This window comes from Cryptomeria japonica, chromosome 1 (genome assembly GCF_030272615.1).
Source record: "Cryptomeria japonica chromosome 1, Sugi_1.0, whole genome shotgun sequence".
Lineage (NCBI taxonomy): Eukaryota > Viridiplantae > Streptophyta > Pinopsida > Cupressales > Cupressaceae > Cryptomeria > Cryptomeria japonica.
In genome coordinates this window covers 605,698,776-605,722,108 of record NC_081405.1, presented here as the reverse complement: position 1 = coordinate 605,722,108, position 23,333 = coordinate 605,698,776, and the positions used below count along the sequence as shown (strand labels likewise).

The following is a 23,333-nucleotide window of genomic DNA, read 5'->3' as shown; positions in this document are numbered from 1 at the left end:
TAAAGAAAATCGCAGAGTGTAATGCACAAGCCTATAAGGCTATTGATGACACAATTCCTATTCTTAAATTGATAACTACCAAGTGCATTGTGGATAATAAAGATTCTTTAGGTCAAGTAGACATATTGTCTAAATTCATCACCAGTAACATTTTGACAGTTGATCAAATCAATGAGGACACATTCAAAGAGAAAATGAATAAGGAGAAAGGAAAATTATTTGTGGAAATAGTAAAGAAGAATAAGGAACAAACAAAAACCTTATTACCGACACTAGGAGAAACAATTTTGGATTTCAAGAACCTGTACAGGGATACATGCAAAACTGACATCTTGACAGAGGACATAGATTTGGAAATCAGCAAAACACAAACTGAGATTAACAATATTGTTGACAATCTATTAGGCACATTAGATTCATTTTTGGAAATAGAAAAGAAAATTGCAGATCTTGAAGAGAAAATTGAGAAGTTAGAAAAGGATAAAGAGAAAATAAAGCATAAGGCAAAGAGCTTAAAATGCAAACTAGGTCCTAAACTAGATTACCTCATTTCTTTGAGAAAAGAAATTTCTGAGGCTCTGGTCCTCGGACTCAAGACACCAGAAGAGAAAATGCACATACTCACCGGTACAGTTCAGAGAACACAAGCGATATTAATAGATAGCAAAAGATTAAGCGATAATTTAAATTTGGTTTTGGCAGATCTTTTATAGATTGTAACCCACCGGTTACAACAATCTAGGCAAGAACCACACTCCACTGACAACGAATGACAACCTTTGTCAGTGATGTCAAAGGGGGAGTAGTGAGATGAGAAGAATGATTAGAATAGGACATCATCAGCTCAGGGGGAGCATACATTTTTGACAACACAGTTTTGGTAAGATATCTTGGCAGATTCTTTTTGGACATCATTTTGGACACTTTTTGATTTTTCTCATGAGTGTTGCCATCAATGCCAAAGGGGGAGATTGTTGGCAAATGCACACTCCAATGAGAAATTGTAGGTGATTGAAGGTATTGTCATTGATGGCAACCTTACAATCATGTGATACCGGTAGGCAGAGACAGGCACCGATACTGACAAACTCTACACCGATATACACCAAAAATAAGATTACCGACACCCTGGCTGACAAGGATTTTGTATAAATATATTTTGTAATTAATTGTTAAATCTTTTGTAAGCCAACTTGGCGGATTGTAACATGACTCATATAAGTATGAGATCATTGTAGATCATTTAGGTAGTGTAATATATGAAAAGATAATAGCAAACATAATGTGCGAATTATTGGGATAAGGGTTTATGTATATTGCAGAGCTTAAACCGGTACTGAATCTGGCATAGTAGATGCTGATTTGAAGCAGTAAAAGACATTGGATTTGTATAATCCAATTTTGCAAGTCAGTGTGACTTCTTTTGTAACTAAGCAGTGAGCTCTAGGCACTTGGCCTTCCTGCACGTGTAGGCCCCTATTGTAAACAGTAATATTCCCTTATTGGCTAGTAAGAGAATATTGTGGGTCACAAATCCTATCGAGGTTTTTCCCACACCAGGTTTCCTCGTTAAAATATTGTGTTATGGTATGTCTCTTATGTTGTGGTTATTATTCTTCTTTACTGCATTAATTTTAATTTATCGGTACACAATTTTGAAGTGCTTTTCATGTTATAATTTAGGTAAATTCTTTTACCGGTCAAATACTGATTCACCCCCCCTCTCAGTATCTTTGGGAATCCTAATAGATACTCCTATTCCAGAAGTATAGACAGTTGATAAGGTAGAGGTGAATGTTTTGGAAGAGACTAGAGATGAGGATTTGGAGGATAAAGATAAAGATGAAATAGGTAATGATAATAAGGATGAGGATACACAAAATCCTCCAGATCGACCAATGGATACAATGCCCTTTGTTGAGAATCAAGTTCCGGTTGTTGATGATGCAGGCCTTAAAGAGGTCAAGATAAAAGTAGATACAAAAGATAAAAGGGATGCAAGAAGAGACATTGCAGATGATGTAAAGGATTTTCTAGAAAAGGATAAGAAATTTTTTGATGATCCAACACTGTCACAAGGTCCAATTAACTTAGATTCTCTCTCTCTGATCCAAAAGCTAAAACTAACATCACTTGCATAGGCCAAGGCTAGAGAAGAGATCTCAAAGTCTTATATAGAGGATAGTGAGCTTGTAAGTCTTGCATCTAGTATCCTATAGAAAATAATGACTACATTCCAAAAGGATACACCTGACACTCCATCTATACAACTGAAGAGTTCGATCAACTTGGTGGATACTCATTTTGAGTCATTTGAGAAATCAACTGAACTGAAGGTTTGTAGCGAGTTCAATGCCAAAAGGCTCCAGACATTGAAAAGAATGATTGTCGATGATAGAGTTACATTAGATACTTGTATTGAGAGCATTCAAAATGCATTATCCAAAGGAGGTAACATTTACAAATCTTGTATATCTCTGTCAAAGTTCACTGAGGATATTGACAAGAAGTCCAAAGAGAATGAAGAGAAATTAGCCGGAATATGTCAATCACTTGATCCTTTGTTAGTTTCTTTGAGCAGTAAAGAAGATCAGGAGCCTAAGCCATGAAAAGGAAAGAATCATTGGCAGAGTTGGAGAATTGTGAAGTCACATCACTCCCAAGTTGGACATCACTCTAAGTGCATTGAAGGATGCTTAGGCCACCAGTGAACCTTCAGATCTTAAGTCGGCAGAGATACAAGCCTATCTATTCAGTAGTCTCATATCTATCTTGGAGAGTCTCAAGAAGGGCTGGGATAGCCATTTGGGTTGATTGAAGAACACTTTTGCAAATATCTTCAAGTTTTTATAAGTTAGTAAAGTTTGTGTGTATATATGTAGTCTGCATATAGAATTTTGGCTTGATTTTTGGCATCTGGATCCCTACCTTTTCCATTGATGTCAAAGGGGGAGTGTTGAAGAGTGAAAAATGTTGTAATAAGCTCAAGGGGAGTCTTTTAGAGTTTTGCAATTTTGGAATTTTTGGTATTTTAGTGTATGTTCTTAGTTCGTCCGACCCTTAGTCTTTATTCACTAAGTGTTGCCATCAATGCCAAAGGGGGAGATTGTTGGCAAGAGGCACTACATAGATGAACCAAAGTTGTTATTGATGGAAACTAATGCTAATGCACCCATCTGCATAGCTCAGTTTATTCATACCGGAAGAGTGATTCATTTTGGTTAAGTCCGACAAATTGAAAAACAAAGTATTTGACAAAGAAAAGGTTGATCGATCCGTACTTCAATATAGGTTTATATTTTATGTTGTAGATCTCAAGGAAGCATTACATATGTTTTATCTACCATATTCTAGGTTTGTGGTATCTAGTGTTGACTTCTGGTTGAGTTAGATGGTCCAATGTGTTGGTTCTCAGCTTGACAAAGCAATTTAACAGTATTATGTAAATAATCATTGTGTGGATTATGTGGATTGATTTTGGTGCTCAGTTGTGTGATCATGGCATGTTGTTAGACAATTTTGGTAGCGCATGGACAACTATTTTTGGTCCGCATATGCATTGGAGTTTGGATTGAGCTGACTTTGTATGCATGTTTCATCATTTGTATAGTATTCTTGAAGCCGCCATGTAGAAGATCTAATTTGATTTTGCGGATATAAAAGATCGATGGATATGATCATTTTTGGTATTGGTGTGTGTGAAAAGTGTTTATGGTTGATTGTGCACAGTTTCACGTGCGCAAGTGAAGGATCTACGCTTCAGAATAAAAAAAAATAGTGGAACAGAGCAGTGTAGCAGAGCAACAACATATTAAGTATTTTGTGCTTAACCGGAACTATAATTTGGCATTTATAGATGTTATTTTTCAGTTTAGACATTCCAATTATCTTTGTAAAATATTTTGTAAGGTAGTTAGCCTTTTGGGGTTGTTGCCCTTCTTTCTTTTGAGCAGTGAGCTCTAGGAAGTGTGTCTGAATACATGTGCATTCCCAATGTAATATTCTTATACTTTTGTAGAGTATTTATATTGTGGGTCTCATTTCCACCATGGTTTTTCCCTTAAATTTTTTTTCCACTTATAAAATTTGGTGTTATGGTGTTGTTGCTGATTACTTTGTGTTTTTGCATCTTTCTTTTGTTCATTTGCATTAAGTAGATAAAAGAACAAGTTAACAAGGTTAAAAATTGCAGAACATTAATTCATCCCCCCTCTTAGTGTTCCTTGATTCCAACAATGACCTCGTGCTTCACCACAAGAAGCTCTCACCAATCGAGCTAGGCCCCCAACCCTTCTCATGAAACTAATTAATTAAATTAATAAATTCTATTTCTCCACATGTCTCCTAACCTTAACCCCTCCTCTAACCCTTCGCCTAACCCAATCTAGCCTAGCTAATGAAGGGTTTCGTCAACCCTATCCCTTGATCGTCACCATATGTGTACACATTCCCAAAATATCTCAATATTCCCTAAAATATCCCAAGTTTCCTAAAATTTGGGAAAATATCCAAAATTTCCTCAAACATGGGAATAACATGGTTTTTCAATCTCTTTTGGAATAGAACCTTCCAATTTGGGTGGCTTACTCCCAAATGGGCATGTGTTCCTAAGGACACATGTCATTCCTTTCAATGACACATGTCATTCTCCCTCATGACACTTGCCCTTCTGAGGGACACATGTCTCATCCTCAACCCCCTCCATCTCTCTTTCTAGCCTATTTAAACCCCCCATTTTCCTTCACAAACCATCCACTTTCATTTCCATACCCTCATAATGCAAAAATGCTCACTCCCTCTTTTGCATGAACACATCCATTTAGCACAGTATTTTACATCCAATCTTAGCTTAGTCTTCATCTTGCATTCATTATCATGGAGCACAATCAAGTATCTATCATATAGAAAGCACACATAAAATCAGGGGACAATCAAATCAAAGGAGGAAAACTAAGTTTGCATTTTAATTACTTTTTTACCTTGTTTATCTACTTTTCTTTCTTCCTAAACATCCTAGTCTTGAGTATGGTTGAGATATTTGTTTGTGATATTCTTAGTTTATCTTTTCAATAGTTTACATTCACATTTTTTTGAATATAATTCTAGCATGCCTGGTGGAGCCCACTTCATGGATCTAATCTAACATTTTATGTCATTTTCGTGTGTTTTGGTAGATTTTTCATACTTGCAAGCAAAAATGCGATAATTTAGGTGGATTTTTCATATTGGTGGAGTTCCGTTTTAATGAAATTTTGATTTACAAAAATGACAGGATTGACTAGAGAAACAACAGGAATGCGTTCCCACCATCCTAGACAGGTATAATTTTCAAATTTTATATTTCGGTTTTTTTTTGTGTTTGTCAATTTAAATCTACCAGTAAAATAGTGGGATTGCAGGTAGCAACAACAAGAACCTGGGTAGAAATGAGTTTGTATTTGTAAAAAAAATTTCATCTTTAGAAACAACGGGTTTGCATTTGCAAAAAAACATTCCTCTTTAGAAACAACAGGTTTGCATTTTAAATTTTTTTTTTTTTCCCTCTTTAGAAGCCACAGGAATGCATTGTAAAAACTGTGGGAGTGCACTTTAAAACAATGGGAATGCACTAAGAAACATCGGGAATGCGTTCCCGTTGTCCTAGACAAGTATATTTTTTTTGGATTTTTAAGTTTTGGGTTCTTTGTTTTCAATCAAATTGATTTCACTAATGAAATGGCAGTAATGATGGTAGAAATGGTGGGAATGACTTAAGAAATAGTGAGATTGCTTTTTTTTTTTGGGTTCCTTTTATCCGGATTGTAGTCCGATGTTTATGTAAGTTAGCGAAACTTCTTTTTGTGATGAGCAGTGAGCTCTAGGCGGTTGGCCTGATTGCAAGTGCAATCCCCATTGTAATTATTTCACATACTACTGTAGAAGTATTATCTGACTGTGGGTAGGGTTTCCCAACGTGGTTTTTCCCTTTACTGGGTTTTCCACATCAAAAATATTGGTGTTGTGTGTTATGTTATTTCATGCTTTATCTTTCACTGTGCCATTTATATTGTGCTCCGGCAAATGGTTTATAATCTGCATTAATTTCTTATACTTGTGGAAAACTGATTCACCCCCCTCCTAGTTTCCTCTTAGTATCAGAGATTCTAACAATTGGTATCAGAGAGAGGTCCTCTCTACAGAAGCTTAATCGCTTGAGGAGTTTTGATGGCATAAACTTCTACATTTAATTCCTATTGGAAGGAGAGTCCCAAATTTGATGGTACAAATTACAATATATGGAAGGAGCGAATGAAGATTCATCTGAGATGTCTTGGAGTTGAAGTTTGGGAGATAACAGAGAAAGGGTATACACCTCATGGTCCTAATTCTGGAACTCCGACACCTCCTGATGAGTAGAAGAAAGGTGATAATGATGCTAGAGAGAAAGAAGCATTGTTAAGTGCCCTATCAAATGAGAAGTTGTTGAATGTCATAGAACTGGAAAATGCAAAGCAAATCTGGTTGAATCTTGAAACTCTTTATGAAGGTGACCAAGCAGTAAAGATTGCACAAATTGAAGGTTACCTGGTGAGATATGAAACTTTGAAGATGGAAGAAGATGAAAAGATAAATTCTTTCATTGATAGAGTGAATGAGATTGTCATGGGAATCAAATACTGCGGTGAAAATGTTAATGAGGATGAGGTTGTGTCAAAGATTTTGAGAGTTCTACCTTCGGCTTCCAAAATGAAGGCTACTACAATAAATGAACTCTGGACAATGTCAAATACGCCTATTACTAGAGATACATTACTTGGGAAATTGACTGCTTTTGAACTTGAGGAACTTGGAAATCAAAGTGCTACTAAAACTGAGACTTCATTTAAAGCATCTACCTCTGGTAAGCAGAAGATAGACTGGAAGGAATTATATGCTAAAGAATTGGAAGACATTGCGAGAGAAGACAAAGAACTTGAAGAGTTGGAAGCCCTAATTTCCAGAAGAATCCCTAAAGGATTGGTTAGAAGTAAGTATGAAGGAAAAGTTCCTTTTAAATATTTTTCATGCAATAAGATTTTTCATTTTGCTTCTAGATGTCCGGAAAGAGCTGCTAGGAATCAAGAAAGATTTATGAGGAATTATAAACCTAATCTAGAATATTAGAGCAGACCTAGATTTAGAAGGAAGAAGGAAAAATTATGTTACTATGCTAGTGATGATGATTTTGGTATTATTGATGATGATGATGAACCTGTGAGTGGATCCAGTAATGGAAACTCTGGTAAAGATTGGGTCTTTATTGCTATCAAAGATGATAATCCAGAAGCTACCATTGATGCAAATCACATTGAGGAAAAAGCCCTGGCTGCTAAAATTGAAGAGAAGGATGAATGGGTTATAGACAATGGTTTCTTATATCACATGACTGACGACAAGAGGAAATTACCATATTTGCAAGAATTTGATGGTGAACTAGTCAGATTTGGAGACAACAAGGCATGCGAGATCAAAGGCAAAGGAACAATATCCTTGGATGCTAAGACTAATAATGACAATGTTTATTATGTTGAAGGTTTAAAGTATAATATTTTGAGTGTAGGTCAAATGGTGGATAGAGGATTTCATTTATAATTCAAAGATAAAAAGTGCAAGATTATCAATAGATCTGGTTTGGAAATTGCATCTAGAACTCAGACCTAAGGAAACATCTTTCATTTCAACTCTGGTGAGAAGGCTTGATTGATTGCTTAGATTCATGAAAGTTGTCTATGACATAAGTGATAGTTCTGATACTTAATATAAGTACAGATCCAATAGCCAACAAGATGAGGGGGGGGGGGGGGTGAATCATACAAACTTAATCTTCCATAAAAACATCAGATTCAACCTCGGTAACATATATTTCAGTAATATAACCAAAACTGTTAAACATGCAAACTCAAAAGCATATAAACATCATAAACCTCATAACACCAGATTTAACGTGGAAACCCAAATAGGGAAAAACCACTGTGAGATTTCAGACCCACTAGGAAATATACTCTTCTAGAGTATGCTCGGTTAAAAGCAAATCCTGTTAAAGATTACAAACACATTGCTAGATGTGACCCGGTTAAGGGATTTCCCTCAGATCTGTTAGGATCTTCACTTTGTTAGAAGTGACCTTGTTAAAGGATTTCAAACACTCAATCAAAATGTTACCTTGCTAGAGGGTTTTACAAATAAGACTGTTAAGTCCACTTGGTTAAGAGATTTTTTGTCACTTTCACAAAATAACAGTAATAAAATCTATCTGCAACTTCACATCTAAAATGCTAAACTAGATTTCTATTTGTTCAATACAATCTAGACATAGAACTAATCTTGTCTATCTGCTGGGCTTCTATACTCGGTTATTCTAACAGGTCTTCAAGCTTCTGTGCTCAGTAATCACTATGTAGCATCCCTGTGCATACACTTGCCCGCATACATTGTTTATCAACAGTTTCCTATTTATAAACAATTCGGTAACCACTTAATCTCCTTGATCACATTTCCCATGATCAATCATAGCCATCAGATCTTCTATCTTGTCTAGGTTCAATGCATCTTTCGATCTGAAAATGTTTTACCCCGGCTTGGAACTTGCATACATTTCTTGGAACTTGTGCCAGGGTATTGCAGTTCAATCTAAGCTGTAGATCTTCATGCCAACTTTTCATTGCCTTAGATTCGTTAACAAACTTCATTCACGTCTCACCAATCATTGATCAGTTCCATCTCATCAGCTTCCTTCATTAAATACCGCATTTAAACATTTAATGCATTTTGTTATAGGTCGGTTACAACTTGGTTACAACTCAGTGAATACTAAACTTCACTCGATAGACATTCCGCCTTCATTAACCGATAGCGATAACCTTAGGGTTTACCAACTAGGTTCCTTAGGGTTTACGGACTAGGTTCTTTACTTGATAACATAGTATAGTATTAACCTTTACAATTTACAACATATGTATGATGTTAAAACAATCTAAAACATCATGATCTCATCATTGTCTGACTCGGTACTAGTTGCCCATTAAATACCTTATTTATCCCCTTATTCATCATATTATTTCTTGTGTCTTTTACCGACATCTTTATAATCTTCATATCATACTTCTCAAGATATGGCAACATCATACTGAATTAGAAAATCAATTTCTTGACATCAATGAAAAAATAATAATATCAAGATAGTAAAACATCCTTAATCAGTTATATCCATAATCATCAACAACCTTCTCAATATCCTTATGAAATGCCAACAATCTTTCATTGTCTGTTATAATGCAATATTGCCAACAATAAGAGGATGTTTCATGTGAATTTTGATTGCATAGTGAAGATTAATTCAACTCAGGCTATCAAAGATTTGCCCAAGATTATTCAAACCTCATAATCTGGTACGCAGAGAATGTCAAATGGGTAAGCAAGTTAGAATTTCTTTTAGAAGCATACATGATAGATCTAATGAAATTATTGATCTTATTCATACTGATCTGTGTGGATCGGCAAGGAATAAATTTTTTCAAGGTGATAAACACTTTATGTTGCTTATTGATGATTACTCTAGAATGATGTGGGTTGCATTTTTGAAAGAAAAATCAGAAGCTCTTGAGAAATTCAAAATTTTCAAAGCATGGTTTGTAGATTGAAGAAATCTTTATATGGATTGAAACAACCCCCTAGAGCATGGTATGCTAGATTAGATAAATATATTTCAAAGCTCAGTTTTAGCAAAGGTAATGCTGATAGTAACTTATATTATAAGATTGAGCATGATGACATACTGATTATTGAAGTCTTTGTTGATGATATCATTTTTGGAGGAGAAGAAAATCTATGCATGAAATTTGCTGATGATATGAAGAATTAATTTGAAATGTATATGATTGGAGAGATGGATTTTTTCTTAGGTTTGTAGATTACTCAGACTAATAAAGGTATTTTCATTTGTCAAACTAAGTATGTGAAGGAATTTCTTAAGAAATTTGGTCTTGGAAACTCAAAACCAGTTGGTACTCCTATAAAAAGCGGTTGCAAATTGTCTAATGAAGATGAATCTTTGAGAGTGAACCTTCTAGATACAAATCAATGATTGGTGGATTGTTGTACTTAACTCATACCATACCGGATATAATGAATGTTGTCTGCATTGCTTCTAGATTTCAGTCTGATCCAAGAGGAAGTCATGATATTGTTGTTAAAAGAATATTCAGATATTTGGCAGGAACAACAGATTATGGGTTATGGTATCCAAAGGATGATGGTTTTAGATTATGCACCTATATAGACTTAGATTGGGTAGGAGATGTGGATGACCATAAGAGAACTACAGGTGGTGCATTCTTTCTTGAGAAGAATTTGGTTTAATGGCTCAACAAGAATCAATCATGCACTTCATTATCAATTGCTGAAGTTGAATATGTAGCTGCTACAAATACTGCACTTAGATTTTATGGATGAAGCAAATGTTGAGGGATATAAGGGTAAGTTATAATGAGCCTATTTTTGTTCACTGTGATAATACTGCTGCTATTGATATGTCAAAGAATCTGATATTTCATTCCAAATTAAAACACATTTCTATAAGGTATAATTTTTTGAAGGAAAAGGTTGAAGCAAAGGAAGTTAGATTGGTTTATGTGCCTACGAAGGAACAGATTGTAGATATTCTAATGAAACCATTTCCTAGAGATACTTTTGAATATATTAGAGATCAGTTGGGGGTGACCACCCCTCCAAAAGAGACTTAGAGATGCAGGGATGCATCAATCCGGTGAGCTTAGCATAAACATCTTCTGATCTAGGTTGATGGGATGATGTTGCTGCTTAGGGGGAGAAGTCAGCTGTTTGGTTTGGCATCAGCCCTTTGTCATTTATGTCAAAGGGGGAGATAGTGTTCATGTGAAAATCAGAAAATCTTAGGGGGAGATATATTTTGTTGGTTCTTGATTGTTTGGGGAGATTGTTGGCATTCCTCGGCACTTGGATGTTTTTCACATTCAATGTTGCCATAAATGAAAAGGGGGAGATTGTTGGAAATATGCTGAAATTTCTTATGTGTTGTCATTGATGTCAACACTGTGCTCCGGTTGGATATGGTTCTTTCCCAGTTGGTTACTGCTATCCCAATTGGATCTATCTCAGTTGGACTTGGTTATCAGTGATTCTAATTCGATATCACCAGATTGGTTATTTCAGTTTTGGATGGTTATTCAGGTTGGTTATATGCTTGTCACATTCAATTGGTTCATGATTTGGTTCTCCAAAAGCTATTTCTTATGTTTTGGATTACTGGTTGGTATTTCCTGGTACCGATTAGCTTTACTGATTGGTGATATTCAATGATTTGGTTAACTGATTTTGGTCCAGCTTATAGAAATGGTTCCTAATGTGCTGAAGGCATTCTTGATCATGTCCTAGTTGTTTGGTGGCTTTGCATTGGCTGGCATGATGATTTGGTGGTCCTATTTGGATCCGGTTGGTTATTTTGTGTTATTGCAATGAGAGTTTCTATCGGTTGGTGAAACGTGTTGATATAGGTTTTAACAGAATTTTTGGCAGATATAATTAATTGGGAATTTGAATTAGGTCCATGCTATGTAATGTACATCATAATATTGGTCCGGTGGTATCGTGTGATATAATTTTTGTAATAATGGTTTATGGGTTTAGGGTTTAGCCAACCTTGTTATCAAGGTTGATGATATGTATTTATAAGTGACTCATTCATATAATTTGGACATGATGATGTCAGCATGGTTACATCTGCAATATTAGAGAGAGGTTTATGTGCGAACAAGATATATCATTCAACAAATGTTTGAGAAGGTTTTAGTATTGTAGGGCATACATCAATGCTTAATTGAAACTGTATCAAGCATTAGGAGATGCTACTTTCACAGTTCACTTTCTCCGGATTGTAGTCCGATATTTATGTAAGTCAGTGAGACTTCATTTTGTGATGAGTAGTGAGCTCTAGGTAGTTGGCTTGATTTCAAGTGCAATCCCCATTGTAACTATTTCACATACTGCTATAGAAGTATTATTTGACTGTGGGTAGAGTTTCCCACCATGGTTTTTCCCTTTAACAGGTTTTCCACATCAAAAATATTGGTCTTGTGTGTTCTATGCTTTCATGCTTTATCTTTCATTGTGATGTTTATATTGTGCTCCGGTAAATGGTTTATAATCTACATTAATTTCTTATACTTGTGGAAAACTAATTCACCCCCCCCCCCCCCCCTCTCAGTTTTCTCCTGGTATAAGAGATTCTAACACCTCAAGTCTCCATCCAATCCTAATCCTCCATCCTATCTCAAGATTTCATCCAATCCTAATGTTTCATCCACTTTTAATCCCCCATCTTACCTCAAGCCTCCATCCATACCGTCCACTTCATCCTACCTCAATCCACCATCCTCCACTCCATCGTACATCAAAATGACTTCGTCCATCCCATCCTACCTCAATCCACCATCCTCAACTCCATTTTACATCAAAATGACTTCCTCCACCACATAATACCTTAATCCACCATCCTCGACTCCATTGTGCATTAAAACAACTTTGTCCACCCCATCCTACCTTAATCCACCATCCTCCACTCCATTGTGCATCAAATTTTTTTTGCCTACCCCATCCTACCTTAATCCACCATACTCCACTTCATCGTACACCAAAACACCTTTGTCCACCCCATCCTTCCTTAATCCACCATCGTTCACTCCATCTTATCTCAACCCACCACTTTCCATTCCCTCCATTTCTACAACTTCCCTTCCACCTCCCACACTTATCATTCCTCGTGCACCTCCTAACACCATCAAAACTATCTCATCCATTGAGACCATCCAACCAAAATCCCCATCTCCTATTCCTACCATTATTCAAAATCAATCCCATGAACCTCCCATCCTTCCTTCCACTCCATCTAGCCAAATCAAAGAACCTCTCATCCTTCCTTCCACTCCATCTACCGTAATCAAAGAGCCTCCCATATTTCCTTCCACTCCATTTACCCTAGTTGAAGAACCTTGCATCCTTACATCCACTCCATCCATCCCCTTTGAAGAGCCTCCTATCCTTCTATCCACTCCATTGACCCCAATTGAAGATCCTCCCATCCTTCTTTCCACTCCATCTACCCTAGTTGAAGAACCTCCCATCCTTCCATCCACTCCATCTATCCCATTCAATGAACCTCCTATCTTTCCATCCACTCCAATGACCCCAGTTGATGAATCTTCCATATTGCCATTTGAATGAATCCTATCATGCTAAGATCTTGTTCTAGAGAATATAGATATATCCATCTACCAAAATCAAGATCCTACCATCCTATCTACTCCATCTCAAGAGCCCTTATCATCCCCTCATCTAAGTCAAGATCCTCCCATCCCATATGCTTCACTTCTTGATCCTTTATTACCTCTTATCCAAACCATCCCACCACCATCACTTTATCTCTTGGGTTCACTTACATTCATCCACGGTGGTTCACTTGCAGTAGAAGAACACCTCATGTTAATCATCCATTCTCTTCCATCAGATAAAGGACTCGCATCTTGTTACCCAGAGAACAAGTATCCCATTTTAGATAAAATGCTAAAAAAAATGAACTATCAAGGTAAAGGCTTAGGCCTACACAAGCAAGGTAATTTGGATCACATTGATGTCAAAGAACATCTAGGATTTCATGGTCTTGGTTATATATCCTAGGGAAATTCATCCAAAACTGTTGGTACAACTAATGCAAAATCCAAGTGTTTTTCCAAACCTACCATCCCATCTTCCCATCGTTCCTCCAAACCATTATTGCCATCCCCCTTCCTCCATCATATAAAGCCAAAACAACCACCCATCTCCCTCCTTCATCCTCTAAATCCATTTTGGGTCTCTATATCCAAAAGTCCACCATCACATATCTCCCACATGCTAAATCCATTTTGGGCCCTTATATTCCAAAAACCCATCCTCCACCTTACCGTACTCATCCCCCCATACACAAATCCCACATTCCCATCACCTACCATAAATATCCTGCTCCTTTAATTCCTATTCAGGATTAACAAAGACACATATCCCCACATTCTATCCAACATCCTACATCCATCACTCCATTCATATTCCCTCCATCTCCCGCACCTTCACACACTTCTTCCAAGGCTACTAGTAGCAGTTTGGATGCCAAATAAAAAATGCATAAAGCTAAACATCCACAACAATATAAAAATGACCATCTCCACTAAAAAAGACATGCTCAAACAAAGAAAGATTAGATAAAATAATACAATAAATCCCAAAGGCCACAAAGGCCAACCAAAGCAAAAGCAAAAAAATGTGGATCCCAAAGAAAAAGAAGTAATGCATTAAAAAAGAAAAATATCCAATGGCATCCAAAGTTGCTAGTCCACAAGCTAAACTTCCTTTCCCTTCATCTCCTAAATCTATTTTGGGTCCCTATGTCCCAAAGCTACCTATCATTACTCCTTTATCATATCAACATGCTCCCTCCATTCCTCCTCCACTCATCGCACATCCCGCACAACATGTTCCTATTGGGGTTCTTTTTGAAATTTTTCTGCCATAAGGTTTAGGGCTTATCTTCTGTGTTTTAAAAGTTTTAAGTCTAAAACCCTAAATCCTAAGTCCAAGCTGTTTTGCGTTCTCTTTTTGTTCTTTTTTAATGGTGACCTTTGATAGCTAGTTTCTAGTGTCTTAAGTTGTCTTTTAAGGCCCATTATGTAGTTCTGATGATCAACCCCTTGTGTTAGCTATCTGGTTTGCCCCTTTTCTTTTGTTGCTTAATGGTCCCTTATCTTTGATCAAATCTATGACTAGTATTTACACATGTTTGTGCAATTAGATCAATGGGCTAGTTAAAGCTAACTCTGCAACCTCATCTCTTATGTGGTAGGTGGGACCTTCTTGAGCTTACTGTGCATGTATGTGGACCAATGAAAAAGCATCATGTGAAGGATAAGTTGACATGGCGGAAAGGTGGGCCTGGTATGGTTGCATCCTCTACATCTTATGAAGTGAATAGTTTGAACAAGATCAATGGTCAGGGTGATTGCACGATTGATTGAAGGCACATCCAAAGTCTAATTCTGCAACACCACTACGAATGTGGCATGTAGGACCTGCAAAGGATGATGAGAAGTGTTTCAACCAATAAGACAAGGACGCATGGGTAGCTATGCCACACAGTAAGAGTGTGGGACCTATGCTCCTTGCTTCTAAGTGCGATAAAGGGAGACACTTTCACAAGTGATTGAGGACTAAGATTGCCACATGATTGCATGATTAGGAAGAAATGCATGGCCTAGCTAACTCCACAATGCTGCAAAGGCTTGAAGGCAAAATGAAAAATGCAAAATATTAAGTTTCCTACGTGCCCACTTCTCATTCGTCACTGACTGATCAAGAATTTATTGTTGGGGCCCCAATGTTCAAATATCAAATGCAATGAATATCTCCCACCATCACACCAACATATGTGCTCGTAGTTAATGAACTGATGCAGGAGCACTAGAGTAGTTCAAACCGGCACCTTGATTTGATCCCAGTGAGAGATCAATCCCGGTATTGGCCCAATATTGGTGTGCTCTTACCGGTTGGTTTTGCAGTTTATGGAATCAAGTGTAGGTGATTTCTATAACTTGCGGATCATTGAGCGATGTTGCTTTGAGCCTTTTTTAGATGTTCCTGGAGGACTGTGTGAAATTTTATGCATTGGAAGTTATTCTTGGTGATTTGGGTCGACGTGTTGTCATTTGCACATTTCATCATGAACCGGTTGGTCTTTGGCCGACTTGATCGAGTTATTTCTTGTGGATGGTATAAAGGGAAAGTTTAGAGATTCATTTCAAAGAGAAGAGAGATGAGTGAAGATATAGTTTTAAGAGAGATTCTAGTTTGGGGAGACTGAAGTCCGGATCAGTGCAGACTGTTACCAGAGATCGATTTGTTGAGCAAAAGATCTACGAATCTTAGATTTGTGTTGCATGGATTGTTTTGTAATCCTCGGTTGTGGTCCAACATGTGTAGCCACTTAAGGCTTATGTAATTCTTTAGATGAATATAATGATGGATTTATTTGTTACCAGTTATATTGTGTGTTGCTTCTATCGGTTAAGCTTGCTTACCGGTTAGACCTTGTGTTTTGTTATCGGTTGCCGGTATCTTGCATAGTGTTTTGTGTTATGCCGATATCTTTCATGGTGATTTGTGTTATGAGCTGCAAGGTGGGAATGTCCTTCATTGGATCTCCCTACCTTAACTACACCAAGTGTTTTGTGTTATGCTGGTATCTTTCATGGTAATTTATGTTATGAGCTACAAGGCAGGGATGTCCTTCATTGGATCTCCCTACCTTGACTGCACCAAGTGGTATCAGAGTTGGTTTGTGAATCTATTGATCGAGGAAGACCCAGTTATGTACTAGTTGGTTGGAAAGGAAGTTGAGGCAACTTGTAGACTTGTTCAGATCGCCAAACGTGAGGCAGTACAAGGCTTGCAAGTAGACCGATGAACCTAGAGCTTGATCTTGAGGCACTTAGTGGGTGGAGACTTGACCAAATCACCGAACCAAGGCATGCTGCAAGGTGGACTGGTAGATCGCCAAGGAGACGCAACCAAAACTTGTAGTCAGACCGTAGAAACCCTAAGGCAGTTGCAAGTACATTGCCGAACCAAATCAAGTGATGGGTCTCACTTTTCAATTAACCCTGAGAGTCTAATGCAGGAGCACCAGAGTAGTTCAAACTAACACCTTGATTTGATCCCGATGAGACATCGATCCTGGTATTGGCCTAGTATTGGTGTGCTCTTACCGGTTGGTTTTGCAGTGTATGGAATCAAGCTACGGGTGATTTTCGTAACTTGCGGATCGTAGAGCGATGTTGCTTTGAGCCTTTTCCGATGTTCCCGAAGGACCACATTATATTTTATACATTGGAAGATGTTCTTGGTGATTTGGGCCAACATGTTATTGTTTGCATGTTTCATCATGAACCGGTTGGTCTTTGGCTGACTTGATTGAGTTTTTATTTCTTGTAGATGGTATAAAGGGAAAGTTTAAAGATTCATTTTAGAGAGAAGAGAAAGGAAAAAGATCAGAGAAAATAGAGATCAAGTGAAGATGTAGTTTCCGAAGAGATTCTAGTTCGGGGAGACTGAAGTCCAGATCAGTGTAGAATATTGCAGACTGTTATCGAAGACTGATTTTTTGAGCAAAAGATCTGTGGATCTTAGATTTGTGTTGCATGAATTATTTTTTAATCCTAGGCCGTGGTCTAGCATGTGTAGCCACTGAAGGCTTATGTAGTTATGTAGCTGAATGTAATGATGGATTTATTTGTTACCAGTTATATTGTGTGTTGCTTCTACCGGTTAAGGTTTCTTACCACTTAGACCTTGTGTTTTGTTACTGGTATCTTGCATAGTGTTTTGTGTTATGCCAATATCTTTCATGGTGATTTGTGTTATGAGATACAAGATAAGGATGTCCTTGATTGGATCTCCCTACCTTGACTACACCCAGTATTTTTTTTATGCCGGTATCTTTCATGATGATTTGTGTTATGAGATGCAAGGCGGGGATGTCCTTCATTGGATCTCCCTACCTTGACTGCACCATGAACCCATTTTTCCCATTATGATATGAATTTTTTAACTATTTTAGCACCAATATTTCTCTAATTTATATTTACAATGCTCTGCATGTTCTGAAATTTTTTTGTATACTCACGCTCTCATAATTAGGGTTTTTGAGAAGCAATTATCGTCTGCATTTTCATTGCATTCCTATTAGCTTGTGACCTTCTCTGTATAATTCTAGATTGCTTATTGTTGTGTGAGTGCAAAGGGTTTAGCTTGAGCTGAATTTTAAAAGGCCTCTCATTTCTATTTCATTGAGTTTCTCTATAAAACCCTAACCCTAGATATAGAAGAGTCCTCTAGTTTGGGAAAGAGAAATTTTTCTAAGGAGATCATTATCCAATTCCCTGGATAAACAAAGACATAGAAGAGATCAAAGCCAGGGTCCAAGCCGAATGAATTCATTATTGACTGCTTTGCAAGAATTAGAGATGCATCGATTCCACCGAGGGGTTTCAACTTCTAGAGAAGAGGGTATAACAAAAAGATGGAGAGAAATCTAGTGCCCAATATATAGAATTGCAATTTGATAAGGATAGTAGTGCCAATGTCTATGTCTATGTGAATGTTGAATTGATTGTTGCAATCACTGCTTATAAGCCTAATACTAGAGAAATTGTATCTAGTGAAGGTGACAAGGTAACAGAGATCACTGGAGATGTCATCAACGATGTGTTTATGCTCAACCCTAACAAAGATTAGGCTATTGATCCACATAATCTAGATATGGAGTACAAGAAGAATGAGCTCTTGAATAGGAGAAAATTGACATCTTTCAGGCCTCCAAACATAAAGGGGAATGATAGAAATTTCACACCACAACAAACTACCCCTTATAGCACAAATTTGTTTATTAATTATTTTCTAGACACATACTATGCTTTGTGTCAAGTGTGTGCTGCAGATGCAAGGAATTTGATTCTAAATTGGATGTTGATGATTTGTATGGATATCCAAAGCAGGGATATCAATAGGCCTTTTGACTATGCCTCTTTGGTGGCTCAAGGTTTGCATAATGCCCTATGTGATTTCAAAATTTGGAAAATTGATAGTTTTCAAGTATTACCCTCTCCCGATGCATATATTCCTATATAAAGGTCTTAAGGTATGACATCCTAATTTGCACATTGTAACCATGACTAAAGGAGAACAACTTCCAGTTCAGGAATGGACCTATATTTGGGATTCACATATGGATGAGTCAAATTATTTGGTCTTTGAAAATTTCTTTGTAAGAAAACTTTTAATTATTTTGCAAAAAGAGGTTAGGTTGTATCTAAGCCCAATGTCAAAGGAATTTCTCAGACCCAAGGACCTTAAGCCTGAGTTAGGTATCACCAATAATTGGGGATCATGGTTATACTTTAAGAACCTGTTAGCCCTATTTTTAACTTGCAAAATTTTAAACGTTCATGTCAAACTCCTCAAATTGATAAGCTCCTCACTAAAAGTATCTTCCATCATCTACAAGCTCTTTGGGTTTTAGCTATGAAATGCAAAGGCACGAACTAGGCATGTGGGTAGTATAACAAGTATTTCTCAAGGAATGTCATGATTGCATGATATACCATAATGTTAAAGCTCTCAAAAATGACAAATGTGTTCATAAACATATCATTTAATTGAGATTATTGTTAGATATTCTCATCGATATGTCATGCATAGGCATTTTTAAGGAGGCTCTCAAACGTATAACAACAAGTACCAAATGAATCGGTTATTAAAAATTGATTTGTCACTTCGCATAATTACACAGGCCATCCAAGTTTCCAATGAAATAAATAAGTTAAATTGTTGAAAATAGAGCTTTCATCAAATTGCATATCAAAATGATATTTATGGGCTAGTTTACAAAGATTTGAAAGAGACCGATTCACTCCACTTAGTTCTTCACTTGTCAGTGAGTTGTTCAAGTTTCGAAGGATGCCGATACATTACAAGTATGAAAAGTTAGTTATTATAACTCACTCATAAGTTGGGGACTTTTTCAAGTTTATTAAGTTACCAAAAGCTCAATTTATTAACGTCATCAATAGGTTGTTGTAGTTTTCAAACATTCTGATGACATAAAGTAACTGCCATCATTCACAAATTATCAACTCTATGGATAACTTATAACATTTTTACAAATCACCGAAAGTGAAGCCCTCATCATAATGATTCTATTTGAGTTATCTCACATAACTAAAATACCAATGCACATATTCATCTCATCGATGAAAAACATATCGGTAAGTTTGTATTCCGAAAGAAAAGTGTGAAAGAAGAGTTAGTTATTATAACTAACTTGAGGATAACATTGTGAATCTTTCTTTAGCAAGAACTGGAGTTCCAAGATAGAATATCAACATTCAATTAAGGTTCATAGGATTGTATGCAATATGTGGAGCACAAACATAAATGTGCACAAAGAGCAATGGTGTGTGAGCCACTCAAATTGAATATGCAACATATTGTCCCATGAGATGCAATAGTTGCAGACTGCACAAAATGGAGATGTTGAAAAAGATTTCCAAATGTTCAAACAAATGCATTTCATAGTTGCAGGTGTATATCCGAAATCCATGAACTTTACTAGCATTGCACTCGTGCTGAAATGAGAAGTTTGAAATAGTGTATGGGCATCCATCAAAGAGAAAAAGAAATGGGTTTTTGTCAGATATCGAAGTTATAACAATATGAGGTAGACACACATTCAAAATGTGAGAGCAAGATAAGGCACATGAACTATTTGACAGTGAAACTTTAGAGATGTCACCCCACAAAATACAATGATTTTCTCGATATGCACAATATGTCACTCACGCTTTCAACAAAATACCTCAACAGAATGTAATCTCATTGACTGTGATGATTGAAAGTGTAGACGTATAAAAATGACCATATTCCTAAATGAATATTTAATGTTCATTTTATTCTCATTCCTCTATTTAATTAAGTAAATTATTCAATTTATTTAGTTAAATTCACTTAAGTCCTCTTTGCATCATTTAATTGAATAAATCATTTTATTTAATTAAAACCCTTCTCTCTACTTTTAATTAAATTCACATTTAATTAAATAGTTTACCCCAATTAAATAAATCTAATTTATTTAAATCCCCAACTTGCAACTAAATTGAAATAAAGCAATTTATTTTAATTAATTCTATTTTCCCTCACCCACTTGCATTTTCCTACATACTTGCCTCCTAACCCTAATCCTAATTTCTTCTAGAATCCATCTAATCCTAATCAATTAACCTAAACCCATCCATTATCCCCTTTCCCTAAATTTGAGGAGGTCACTTCTCAAATTTGGAGTAAAGTCTTCAAAAGGCATTAAAGCCTTTATCAATGCCCCCAAATTTGGAAGGACTCTTAAAAATTTGTCCCCAAAGTCTTCAAATCATTAATGGTTAACTAACCCTTAGTGGCATGATTAGAGACTTTTTGTCTATCTCAAACTCCATCTAACCCAAGGGTCTCATCAAGCATTTATTGCTTTGACCATGGTTATTCCTTTAACCTTTGCACAAGAGTTTACCCCTTGGGTAAAAGCTTTATCCAATGGATAACCCTAACCTAACCTTAACCCTTACCTCCTAGGGTAACCATGAGGTCTTCTCAAGCATTTAATGCTTCTTACATCTCCTCTCAACCAGCCTTATGTTGACAATTGTCACCATTTCATTGGTGAAAATTGAAAACATGGATTGACAACTTTCAAACTTGACCCTTGATTAACTCTTTCAATCCTGACCATCCATTGCCCTATTTTCACTATAAATAGAGCTCTCATTCCTCCATTTTAAGGATCCATGCAAGCTTTAGTATCTCATTTATGCTCAATTTTATTAACACATCTAGCTTCTCTTTGTTATAGGGATAAATCTAATAAGCATTTTAGACCATTTCCCTTATCATTAGCTTAATTCATAAACTAGTATATCATGTTAGGATAGTATTGCTACTAATCTTGTCATCTTATAATCTAGTTTATTGCATTTGTAGAATCATGCATAGATAGGATGCATTTTCATAACTAAATCAATTATAAGCATCCCTCGTTCTTGTATTTGTCATCCCTAAGCCACTTTGCTCAGTGATCTGAGAGCAAAGGCATTGGCTTGAGGGACCTTGTGAGATAGAGAACCATGGAACCATCCTTGGGAAGTTGAGTCATTATTCATGACTCCATAACTTGCACCAAGAAGTCCTGTGGGTGTGTGGACATGCCTCTTTGAACTTCATTTTTCACATTTTAAGTTTCATCGCCCTGCTTTTCCCACATACATTTTTGGTGCCCACTGTGGGGTACTACCCCATTAATCAAATCGGTTTTAAGAAATAAACACTTTTGCAGGTACACAGGAAATAGGAATTAGCGCGTAGGGAACATCACTTAGAGCATTTGGTGGATCTTTTAGCACATCCAGTGCACTGTTTAGCGCATGGGGTCTATTCTCTAGTGCGTGCAGTCTTTACCTTAACGCATCATCCCCACTAATACTTTCCTGTAGGTCTCAGTGCAGGAGAAAAATAGAGTAGAACATCTGAAACACAGTTCAGCGCGTCAGGCCTTTTTGATAGCGCATCCATATTACCTTGTAGCACGTATAGTTTGTTCTGTAGCGCATCACAGATTGAAGCAAAAACTAGAAACTGTAACCGAATGTGAAAAATTTAGACTTGTTAAAGTCCACAGATTGTCTAACGATTTTACTTGTTATTTTGTAGGGTTCTAACAAATTTCTTGTAGATAGGAGCTCAATTTAGGACCATTAAGATAGTTTAAAGTTTTTACTAACTTAGTTAAGTTAGTTAAAATTTGAAATTCTTTTAATTCTTCTTAAAACTGAACTCACTTTTATTTTGGGCTTTAAAAAGAACCACAAAACAAATTTTTCCTTGCTTTTCTAGGAGAGAATTTTTTTTACATTGGGTTGTAAAAGGAACAAATTAATTTTGTTTTTCAAAGTTTTGCAAACAAATGGATTAAAAAGAACTTCACCATCCTTTAGTGTATAAAAGGATCCATCTTAGGTTTTAGCAAAGTAAAGAATCACACCAAGGCTCAAAAGTCTTTTATTTTGCAACGAAAGAGGGAAAATCTTCCCCTTTCGCTTGATTTCTTTTGTTGACAAAACATCGTGTTCATTTTGTTGACCAAGTTCTTCTTTTCAGATTAGAAAATCATTGTGTTGAAAAGTTAAAAAGAACACCATGTTTTCGTGGAGCAACATCTCCATCTAGGATTAACAAATCATTGCTTTGAAGGGATAAAAAGAACTCGTGTGCTTTGTCTCGAAAGTGGAAGGTATATGCTATCCCCTTAATTGGGTGATCAAAAAGCCAAACCACTCTTAAGCTTTTTGTACTTCAAGCATTTACATCCTTTAGCAGGCTTGCCTTCCCGAGGGGTTGAAAAACTCTTAAAGTCATTCTTTGGCCAGTGTGAAGTGGGAAACAACTTTGAAGCCAAGTGTTCCAACCCACTATAATCAAAAGTGGAAAGTGATGAAAATCCTTTTCAACGGTTGCGCACAGCGATTAGCCTTCCCCCAGTATCCTTGAGATATGTAAAGCCTTTGTTCTAAAGGTTGGGAAGCCTCCTAAGGGAGTTTATCACCGACGACTGAACATGAAGCTTGATTACAAACCTTAGCATAGAAACTTTGAGC

The 23,333-nt window shown here is 36.6% G+C and overlaps 1 protein-coding gene across 1 annotated transcript in view; it reads right to left on the bottom strand.

Moving 5' to 3' along the window:
* Positions 1–12,902: 12,902 nt before the first annotated feature.
* Positions 12,903–23,333, bottom strand: part of LOC131858175 (uncharacterized) — a 29,716-nt gene continuing 19,285 nt past the window's right edge. Inside the window, exon 3 of the mRNA XM_059211288.1 lies at positions 12,903–13,252. Within this exon, the coding sequence (XP_059067271.1) occupies positions 12,903–13,252 (350 nt within the window). The remainder of the gene's footprint in view (positions 13,253–23,333) is intronic.